Here is a 12,100-nt window from a genome sequence, read left to right on the forward strand (position 1 = left end):
TTTTTTTATAAAATAAAAACGCATGAATCTTTATAATTTTTTATTTTATTTGCTTACAATAATAAAATGGATATTTTGAAAAATTTTATAAGATTTAACAACAAATTTTAAGAAAATTGTATAATTAAAAGAAATTAAAAATTCAATACCTTATTTAAAAATTTTTGAACTTCAAAATATTTTTAAAACACGTGAAAGTTTTTTAAAAAAATTTGTCCAAAGAAATTTCCGTTTACATTACTGTGAGCGCCACTCATTACAATCGTTTTCACTTTCACTTTGCCGTTTTCTATTGTAAATTATATTTGTTTGGGTTTTAAAAACAGGATAAAGTAAATGGTTTTTATTTGAGCCCTCATTTTCAATAACTTAGCCTTATTTTAAATGAGTTTTGCGGTTTTAAAAGGTAATTAAGTGTTCGATAAAATTGTTATTTAAATTTTAAAATTGTGTGTTTTTTTTTTCAATTAAAAAAACGCTCCCTTTATAATTTGAATATATATATATATATATATATATATATATATATATATATATATATATATTTCAAGTTTTTAAACCAACATTTTTTTAAAAAAAATGCACACGTATTGAGAGACACTTTTCACAATTCTGATTAAAAACACCATTTTAAAAAAAATAAATTAAAAAATAAAAATTAAAAGGCTTAGAGGGGGAGACTAATTATGGCTATTTTAATTTAACGTGACTATAGTAACACCAACCTGTAGGAGATTGCTCAGGAGAGACCTAGACGGCGAAAACCGCAAGCACACGCTTAAGACCAGCCAAACCATAACTTAACCGCCCGTCCCACTTTTTAACTTGTGAAACGTTTAGTTAACATTTTCGCAAAAATAAATATGCTAAGGTAATCCATTAGGTAGTGATATGATGCTCATCACTTCATAGACTTGTCTTTGCGAAAATGTGAACTAAACTAATAATTGCCCAAGTAATCTTGGGTTTGGCATGGGCACAAGTTTACCTAATCCAATTTGACTTTATGATTAACAAAGATTAATTGAAAACTGTTTTATTTACACACTTTAACAGATAATTGCGGTAAAAGCTTGTTGGTGAAGAAATACTTGGGAGCAGTGGCAATCAACAACATTACATGACTAACATTTGGAAAGAGGTTTGTCGGACTCCTTTGGGTACGTAAAAATAAATAAATATATACTAAGATTATGTTACACTATTGTACCTCATGATTTGTGCGGGACATGATCACTGCAGGCATGGACACCACCGCAATCTGTGTAGAATGGGCTATGGTTGAACTAATTAAAAATCCGAGGGTGCAACACCACTGATGCTCACGCCAATGTCAAAATTGGTGGTTATAACATCCTTAAGGGATCAAGTGTTCACGTCAATGTATGGTCCGTAGCATGCGATCCGGCGGTGTGGAAGAACCCGCTCGAGTTCCGCCCCGAGCAGTTCCTTGAGGAGGACGTTGACATGAACTGCCATAATTTTCGGCTGCTTCCATTTGGTGCAGGCTGACAGGTGTGCCCCGGTGTACAACTTACTATTAATTTGATCATGTCAATGCTTGGTCACCTATTAAACCATTTTGTTTGGGCACCACCACAAGAGATCAAGACAGAAGAGATTGACATGGCAGAAAATCCTGGATTGGTCACTTACATGAGGACCTGTTACAAGCCGTGGCAAATCCAAGGTTGCCATCACACTTGTACAAAAGTGTGGGAGGGGACATGTAATTATTATTATTATTATTATTAGGAGCTTGTAATAAAATTGTAATCCTAGTGAGATAGTAAAAGAAAAATATTATTTTCATATGAATTATGTATAATTATCTTAAAACACATTTCATGTATCCTCATCGTATTTAAATTAAGAACAATGTTATATATTACATTTTCATTCAACTCTTATTTTATTGAATTGGTGTAGCAGTGCTATCAGCCCTATATATATATTCAACGATTGGTTGGCACTGACACATCAACTCAATGAAACTATGATGGGATAAGGCCTAATTTTTAATCTTTCTCTTAAATTAAAGACCGGATGTGATATTAAAGGTACAGATGAAAGTATGCACAAGAAATGCACATAGAAAATGGGCAAACAAGATTATTCGTGGTAAAATACTTATATGATCTTAAAAGAGGAAAAAGAAGAGCAAAGAAAAAACATCCTTGATTTACAAGAGCGAAAAAATATATATATATTTTTTTGTCAAAAGATTAAAGTGAGGCATATTGATTCCAACGTTGGATGCATGAGAAACTGAAAAATGGTCTCAGCTTGAGAGGTCCATATGTGTAACAACCTAGAAAAAAACGTTAACTACATTTACTCTATAATCCCGAAAGAACTAGTCAATTTGAAACTTTCCTACAATTTCTTATAAAGCCTAGTTTCACCTAGTAACTAGACAATGTGAAACTTAGCACTTATAACTATCTTTATAAACCACACACTCTATGTGGGTTATTTCTTATCTTCTCAATATTGAACCAAAGTGTTACAATATGGTTACTAGCAAGACCGGTCAATCGGAACCTTTTCAACTAGACAGTAATTTCCTTGCTTTTTCATATCCGCTACAAGCGCATTCCCAAACGCAATCTCCTTTGCTACCTCTACCGTCAGTGACAATTCTTCTATATGTTTGATAATTCCTTAGCCATATCGATTAGTGATTTTCACCCCATAGATCGCTGCTGAAAACAAATCTAAAGAGAAAACAAACAAGAACCGTTGCAGAGCCTGAGCATCACCAGACTCACCACTATAATATTTAGAAAAAATGGCAGAGTTAAGAGGAGGGAAGTTCCTCCTAGAATGGTTCTCTAACGTCTAGGGTTCCTAAGAGTGGGAAGAAAAAGAATTGATTCTTTTTTATATAATCAATATGTCAATTGGAGCACTTCCTTCCATATGTAAAATTTCTTTTAAAACTTTTATTTTGAAAAAAAATATAAACCATCAATATCATAATAGATATTATGTTTTAAAAAACCTTCAAGATTAAGAATTTTTTTGCAACTATCGTCAAGGATCTGAATTTTGAATTGTTGGAAAATCATGAAACTAGAGAAGAGGAGAGAAGACTTGAAAGGAAAAATAATGATGAGAAATCCCTACAAGGCAGGGCCACTTTCTGTACCTATCTCTATCGGATAAGCTTTTGACCGGTGCAAAGTGCTCTCTCTACACGGATCAAGTAATACTTTGACTTTGCCGGCAAGTTAGCCCAAAAAAATTGTTTGCACCCAAAAAATTCTAGAAGAGAAACATAAGAGCGGTTCAAACTCTTGAAACTAGGATGAAACTAGGATCAAGTAATACTTTGACTTTGCCGGCAAGTTAGCCCAAAAAAATTGTTTGCACCCAAAAAATTCTAGAAGAGAAACATAAGATTGGTTCAAACTCTTGAAACTAGGATGAAATTCAAAGAAGAAACAAACATTAGAGATCATGTAAGCAGGTAAGAATACATTACAAACATCTTCTCAAAGCTTACAGCAGACAAACACAAATCCACATCTAAATTTCCACATAATTCAGCCCCTTAATCTTAATCTCCAAGAAATAAGAGCAGGGTGCCACATGACACACTTTTTCCAATTTCTTTGCAACAAAGTAAATAGCACAAATAACTTGGTAAAATACATTCCACTCCCTATGGCTTAAATTCATTCATTTGAATGATATATAATATATACTTGCAAACCCAAACTTCAAGAAAAGACCACTGGAAGTCACATATATAAAATACCAAATAGGTGTAATCAACAAGTATATTCACACCCTACAAAACAAGCCAACCTATAAAACCATATCTCATGTAGATTTTTTTTTTTACAAGTAATAAAAGTAGCATTAAAAGCGTAAGATGCCTCAAGTACATAAGGAATATACAAGAGAAAATGGCTAGCTAAAAGGATATATCCATGTAGATTAAAAGGTCAGAAAGGACTACACTTCACACATATACACATCATAGGCTAAGTTCCCAAAGCATTTTACTTACTTTGAATATAGCAGCATAACTCAACATTTTATTTAACACATAAGATGGATGCTAAATTCAGGAGTGATCTTGTTCAAACTGACTCAAATAGAACTTTCCTTCAATATTCATATTTACTTCAACCCTGAACTTCTCTTCCTTAGTTCCCCTTCTCAGCTTCAGGAGCAGATTGAATTTGGCATAATCTTCAATGACCTACATTTACACAAGCAAATTCCTTCAGTACTAAATTTGGATCCCAGAGCTTAAAAGACCTGAATTTAACCAATGCAAACTCCTTCAGTCAAAAATTAGAGTTCTGAAATTTTAAAATAGGACTCCGTATAGAGTGAGGAATGAAAAGAAAGACAAGGTCAGAACGAACTCAACCCCATCTGTATATAGGAATAAATCAAGATTAGAGACAGACTAGTACAGAATGGCAACCTTGGCCTTAGCTAGAAGGATCTCTAGAAGTTCATAGGGGTACAACGAGTTGGACCTCTGCTGGATGGACTTAACAGCATGGTTTGCTGCATCTTGAACCCCAGGATCCTGAGTTGGCACTGCTTGCCATCCTGGTTCATGGCCATCTGATTGATTTATGTAGAGGTCCAAGTTAAACACTACTCAGAGTACTACTTTAGAAAATATTTAAAGAAAAATGGCTCCAGATGCTATATTTGGACGAGTCAAGGGAAAACCAATGCCAGTATAAGATCCTGGATACAGATGATTGTAGGGTTGAGGCACAACTTGATGTTATGTTAAGTTAAACTAGCATAGAATATGAAGTAGAGCAGCTTTTGTAAAGCACATCAAGTAAACACACTTTTTACAATATCTTTGTAACAGAGTAAATAGCCAAATAACTTATTAAAAAAAAAGTAAAATATATTTTTATTCCCTATGGTTTGACCACAACTGATATGGAACTGGTATGCAGCAGAGGTACAAATAACCAACAAAAAGCCAATAGACTAGCGTCAAAACCGAATTAAGAAGGAACTTTTTTCTATAATGTAAATGGCCCAAGGGGAGGGGGACAAGGAACTTAATAAAACTTAATCCCTTCACTAAACCTATTTAATAAATCTAAGATTAAGAACAAGAATAAGAAGATACATAAAAGAGGGAAGAAAAAATGCCACCATTCACCACGATTTTGGAGTTCAAACAAATCTTTGGACTGCATTACACTAGTGATAGATTTCTAATGGATCTTCTAATATGCAGTAGAACTGAAAAGGCACACTTCATACATTCTGGATTTGATATAGTTCACACAGAACAATCCACAGAAATTAGTTGTGTCTTTGACCAATTGTTTCTCTGAATTCTCTCCCAATCCAATGTGATATAGGGTTGGTCATAACAGTTATAGCAACCATCATACTACTTTAAACACGGTTATTACTCAAATTACAGTGCAGATGTATAGCTTCCTTTTTGCCACTCTTATACCACTTACATACATAGCAAAGTTGATAGATACCATTTAACTGGAGAAATCGTAGAAGGGCTACATTCTAGTAATTCTGAAACGAATAATGCGAAATGTAACCCACATATCCTCTTTGTATCCTCCCAAAACTGGCGTGGCTTTTAATTACTATTGAATCAAAATTCAATAGTAATATATTACAAATCCAATGGTAATTTTAAGAGCTACAACAATTTTGAGAAATACAAGACATAGGTCTTCCTTTTAGGATTACTCTTATGAAAGACCCTATACACTTAATCACAGCAACTTTACAAATACCAATACCCATGTTATGCACTCGTAACTGTGTCTACTATAGATACTTTACATATAACCACAACTTACAAGGGGGAAGGAAAAACACTCAGAAAGTGTGACACATAAATTTAGGGACAGATTGAAGTAGTCAATTACCACGTTTATCCCCCAGGTCTGATGGGGTAAAGGAAGAGACATCAGGGGCATGCTTAAATTCCTGCAACTGCTTGAAGTTCATCCATGGCTTCACCCAGACTTTAGCTTCGTATATGTTCTTCTTACCAGCATCAATCACTTCCAGAGTAAGATGGTATATCTTACCAGCAACCACCTGTTCTTTGGCTTTCAAAACCCTGGCAAACTCGAGGATGGTATTCTGCACAATATATCAATGAAAAATGTACATAAAGATACACCAAAAAAATAAAGGACTCCATTTGTGAATTCTCCAAGGTTATTATTTAGATTTTCATTATTTTACCAAGCAAATTGATGAGTAAGGAAAATAACCAAAATATATGGGATTTGCCTATATTTTGTATCCAAAAATCTAATATCGACGTTGTTTAATTTGAGTAAATTAGGGATTGCGCAATCCATAATAAAAACTTGTGAAATCAACCAAGAAACCATAGCGTAGCAAACCCACAAAAGGAATTATCTAATCTAATCCAATATATAGAGGAATACCCATTAAATCCGACGACACAAACAAACAAAGAAGACAGAGAAATTAAAGGGTAGAGAGAAAGAAGACAGACCTCTTTATTGTTATGTTCTTGGACGGCGAAGCGGGCGAGATTCTCGATCTCGGCGCTGTTCTGAGAGCCCTTACAGTCGTGAACCCCTCCAAGCTTCATCCTTATGGCGGGTTCCTCACCGGAGCAGTGCCCCAATTCAGAGACCGCACAGAGCAGCAGCACAAGGCTCAGCAACGCAGCGAGAAAGAACCTTGTATTACTATTCACCTTCATCATCGTTTTTCTCTGTGTTTGGTAATAGATGATAGATCCGATAATTCTGTATCCTCCACAGCACTTGCTCTTGTGTTGTACCAGCAGGCTCTCCAGAAAGAGTTGCGTGTTGCAAGGAGGTTCTTTTGACTGTTAGTTGGCGACAAAAGACTTCTTGGCTAAGTAAAGGAGGTTACTGTCGGATTACAAAGATAATATCTGGTTAGTTATATTGAAAAACTATTTTTATTCTTTTATTTTAAGATTCAATTAAGTGAAAATATTCGGTTAGTTATATTGAAAGGGTATTTTTGTCATTTCACTTTTAAGGAGACAAAAATACCTTCCAATATAACTTAAAGGTGTTAACCCAGTTGGTTATAACCGGGTACCAACCGATAACTAGAAAACTGAAAACCGTTTTTAAAACCAGTAGCCAAGTACCCTGGTCCAGTTACTAGTTTTCAAATTTTTATATACACGGTTATAACCGGTAATCGAGTATATATATATATATATATATCAAGTTAGTTATAACCGGGTACTAACCGGTAACTAGAAAACTGAAAACCGTTTTTAAAACCAGTAACCGAGTACCCCGGTCCAGTTACCAGTTTTGAAATTTTTATATACACGGTTATAATCGGTAATCGAGTATATATATATATATATATATATATTAGACTAACCCCCAAGTTTGCTCATTTATAAAAGAATGCATTAGGCCAATTTATTGGGAAAAAAATGCTAATTATTTTATTAAAACAAATGGGCTAAAAATGGTTAAATTAATCTCAAACATTACGCCCAATTCCTAAAAGAAGCCCAAATGCCAAAATTTTAAAAAACTAATTACCTGGTCCAGTTAATCGGAACCGGCCAGTTATTGCATAACTGGGTAACCGGGTACCTAATTACCAGTTCCGGTTGTTCAAAATTAATAACCGGGTACTCCGGTTTCGGTTTTGATCAATAATCGGTAACCGGGACCAGGTTGACACCCCTAATATAACCAACTAAATATTATCCAGTTTAAATAAACTGAAGAAAATCCTAATTCCATTTCCGATTGACGTGCTTTTTGTCTTACGGGAGTTTATCTATGATTCGGCCGTGAAAATTATTATTGATATAATTTATTTTTTTAGTGTGTATTTTTTAACCTGGCAATAAAAATTAATAACGGGAAAATACACTTCATCACCCAAAGTTTCACGTGATTTTCAATTTGACCTCAAATGTTTAAAAATTAGTAATGTACCTTAACAAAATATCAAAAATTCACAATGTGACTCATCCATTAGCCATTTTTGTCTAATTTGACGAAAAATGGCTCAAGTGGGCTGCACGTGTATTCTTTTGTCTAAACTTTTCAAAATTGCCCCATATTTTTTGGAGGAATTCCAAAAATCCCCCTCCCCCTTCCAAAAAAAAACGCCCAACAGCTACCCTCCCAATTCTCATGCCTAACTTGTCCAGCTAATCGGGCATCGGGAATCTTTTGTGTCAAATGACCGGAGTTGCCTCTGGCTTGACCCTATAGTCAAAAGATGTTTATTGTTTACGTTTGGCATTTGATCTAATGATTGTTTTGCAACTAACATAACCATGTTTGAACGGTGCTTACTATAGATGGACTTTATTAGCGGCGTGGGTACCCGAGGTGAAATTTGGTCGGGCTGCTAGTAACGGACGCGTATAATATCCGGAGCACTGATATTGTATTATAGGTCTTTCGGGACAACGTCAACCCTACAAAAAAAGAGTTAGGAGCATATATATATATATATATATATATAAAACATGATTTTCCTGCATTAAAATATCAGCAATTGTTATTAGAATTATGTCTTATTATTCTTATAAAATAAGCTGCATTTTTATGACATAATAATGGAGACAATACGTGTTACATTTGTGAAAATCAACGTTTATTATCTCAAGTTATGAATTGTCACTTAAGGCTCATTGCATATCCGACTTTGTAATAATTTGCTAACTAAGTAGTTGATTTACACTATTATTTTCCTTCCACTTGCCAAACACTTCGGTGTTTTGCGGTTTAGTTGGTTGCAAGATTACAGAGTGAGAAAATTCGCTAAGATGAAGACGCCAAGTAAATGACTCATATTAGCAGGTTTGGGTATATATTCGTTTAATGTTCTTAGAATATTGTTGGAAGCTTTGCGTCTGTACTTGATGATATATAAAGATATTAATGAATAATTACAATTGTAGCAATTTCAGATCATGTATTTTCAGTTTCTGCATGTTTTTACTCTGATATGTTGAATGGATGATATTACAAGTTAGTTACCAGTTAATTGACTTGGAGGTGTAGCTAGTTGTAGATGTATGAGTAATCACGCCACAATTAGTGTGGTCATAACATGGAGGTGATAACTTTCATAGATGTTAGAGTTAGAAGGGAACAATACAACAGTACATAACATGAAGAGTTGTATTGCAATACTATATATATGAAGAAAACAGTATGTAACAATTCATTCCATCATATTTTATAGACAATATTGTTTTATCTTTTTCTTTGGTCCTCTATTGGATTTCTACCATAACGGGATAATTTCCTTCTACGTAAAGATCATTGTAACAATTTCCAACAGTGGTATGAGAGCACAAGGAATCATGGACAAAGAGAAAGAAAAATTTGAAGAAGAATCCAAACAATCTAAAGATGTTCAAACTCTTTTAAGGCAAATAATCCAAACAATCAATAGACAAGCAGTGGGTTTGGCATCTACAATTGCTTTGTTCTGTTGTGAGTTTTAATGTTACTCGCAAGTGCACGAGTCGTTTGCAATATAACTTTTGCAAGTGTGAGGTCAAATGCACAGGGAATTGTGTTGTGAAAATTAATTTCTATATAAACTAATTCTATTTTAACCTACTTCCGAATTTTGAATTGTGTCGTGCAAAAAATATAAACTAAACTAAAAATTGAAATGTAATCAAATGATAAAAGACTAATGTTTCAGAATTCACCTCACCAAATCAACGCACACATTCTCATGTTTTGTTCATACATCCAACAAGCAATTAAACCCTATCCATGTTCTATTGTTTTTATAAAATTAACTTATTGAAACATTCAATGAATCCATCCTTATTATAAATCACAGCGAATATCCAATTGAGACCAAAATATCCAATGTATCCATTTGAATAGCAAAAAACAATGGATATCCAATTTCAATCAAAAGATTCGATGTATTCGTTGGATGAAACACATCGAATATCCAATGTTTTTACAATTTATAAACAACAATCAATCACAATTTTCTCAAATAATTGAATTGAAATGAACATACATTACATTAAAGGTTGGAATTGTACGAACAAAACATAAAAATATGCAAACAAATCTAGGGTGAGGCTTCATCTCCAACCTTAGTTGAAGATTCTAGCCTCTCATGACTACAACAAGTATAGAAACACTAATTGCATTCATGGAAACAAAGAAACTTACAAAGGAAGATCGTTTCAGAGCTACAAAATGTTAGAAAATCAAAATTACACTAAACGACACTCTTTGAGCGGTTCCCCCCCTGCTCGCCCCCCGTTTTAAGATTAAAAATTGATATTTATAATGTTAGTTAGGGTTTCAGCGCTGCCAAGTCGGACGAGTGCGCTTGATCGCACACTAGGTGCGCTTGATTGCACTCGTGCAAATATCACTCCTCTTGCAGCTCAGCACTTGTGCGCTGCTGGATTGCTGTGGGTGTGTATGCGCTCGAGCGCAATACTTCTGCAATCGAGCGCAGATGTGCTCGAGCTTAGAAGTGTGTGCTTGATTGTGCCTCTTCCAGAATTTCTTCAGCTTCTTTGCAACTTCCACACTTAGACCACAATTTTCTCTTAACACCCTGCAAAACATTAAGACACCAATATTAACAAAAGCATCAGACTATGACACAGCTAAAGGATTAACAAATGTAAATTAAGGGGCCCAAATATGCAATATTGCACTCAACATGTTCAGTCTTCATCAATTGCTTGCAAATCCAAATAAAAAACCTCTTACCGTTACTGTGAGAGGTCTACAATATACTGGCAATGTTGAGATTCTGAAGCGGCGTTATGAAGGAGAATTATTGGAATAATTATCTTTAAACTCCATCAATGAACACTAAGAAAAATTTTCTCTACCAAAAGGAAGCAACTCCTCCACCAGGTTTTGAGCATGTTGTAAAAGAATGAGATTTTGGCAATCTTGGAAGAAGAAGAAGAATCCACGCTTGAAAACTCAAAAATCTCAGGTTTTTCTTCCTCATTTTCCTTTGTAATTTCGAATTCTGGTTCAGATGTTGAAGACAACCCAATTTTTTACCAAAACGCTGCCGTTTTGACAAAAAAGGAGGCAGAAATTGACCCATGGAGTCCTAACAGAGACGAAGCTGTTTCACCCAAGTGGAGTGGCGCTGTTTCGCGTCCAAACCGAAAGGCGCCTTTTGGCCATCCTGGAAACGACGCCATTTCACGTCCCTTCCAGAAGGCGCCTCAATGCCCTTCTGGGAACAACGTCGTTTCGTCCATTATGAACCACGCCGTTTCAAAGGTGTGGGCACCTTTTCCTCCGCATATGCAGTACGACGCTGTTTCACCATGAAACGGCTCCGGTCCACAAACCCTAGAAGGCGAGCGGAAGAAATTCAACGACGTCGTTTTAGGCTCCACACCAAAATCTGATGCGACCCGAACTACAACCCGCACAGACCCGAAGTGGAAACACATGGCCTGCAAATCCGTCCTCAAAGCCCAAGCCCAAGCCCAGAATCTCAAGGCCCACCCTTTCATCACACCCGAACCAGTTTCAAACCCAGATTCAGCCCCGTATCCAGCAGCCGACCCGGACCCGAGATTCGACCAGGAATCAAACCCGCACCCAATAGCCCAACCACCAGGCTGTGCCGCGTGGCGCGCCAAACAACAGGTTGACCTGCCTGGTTCTGTTAGACCAGACCCGGTTTGCCTGCACTGCCCGCTTCATCCGTACAGCCCGGTTCACTTGAACTACCCGAATCGAGGTCCTTTCATTGTCTTTGATCGTTCTGGCTCGTTTCAAACCCAATTCAGACGATTCCAAAACCAATGGAAACATAATTGGGGAAGAAGACTACAAGTTTGTCTCACAACAATTTTCAGAACAGAAAAAACATTGGGAAAGGGGAGAATCTTCGAATCAAGGCAATCAAAACGTGAATCAACAATTTGTTCGACCTTGTTGGTTGTCTCCAACACAATACAATGAGGTTGTATTTAACATTCTAGATTTGGCACGATCGGAGATTATGACTGACTGACAATTAAAGGGTGTGGCCCTCTAAGGATTGTTCAAACTATTGCACAGAACCCGAGGGACTCGTGGCCTATAGGCACACATCGATA

The 12,100-nt window shown here is 35.8% G+C and overlaps 1 protein-coding gene and 1 pseudogene across 1 annotated transcript; one reads left to right on the plus strand and one right to left on the minus strand.

The window, feature by feature from the left end:
- Window positions 1–1,229: 1,229 nt before the first annotated feature.
- LOC148583316 (cytochrome P450 98A2 pseudogene) lies at window positions 1,230–1,733 on the plus strand (annotated as a pseudogene).
- A 2,081-nt stretch (window positions 1,734–3,814) lies between these two features.
- LOC132161776 (cysteine proteinase inhibitor 12) lies at window positions 3,815–6,869 on the minus strand. The gene is made up of 4 exons (XM_059571959.2): window positions 6,503–6,869; window positions 5,898–6,117; window positions 4,445–4,590; window positions 3,815–4,213 (listed from the first exon to the last, which is right to left on the minus strand). The coding sequence occupies exons 1-4, from the start codon at window positions 6,716–6,718 to the stop codon at window positions 4,076–4,078; spliced, it is 720 nt and encodes a 239-aa protein (XP_059427942.1). The 5' UTR covers window positions 6,719–6,869; the 3' UTR covers window positions 3,815–4,075.
- Window positions 6,870–12,100: the final 5,231 nt, after the last annotated feature.

This window comes from Corylus avellana, chromosome 10 (assembly GCF_965113065.1).
Source record: "Corylus avellana chromosome 10, dhCorAvel1.hap1.2, whole genome shotgun sequence".
NCBI classification, from domain to species: Eukaryota; Viridiplantae; Streptophyta; class Magnoliopsida; order Fagales; family Betulaceae; genus Corylus; species Corylus avellana.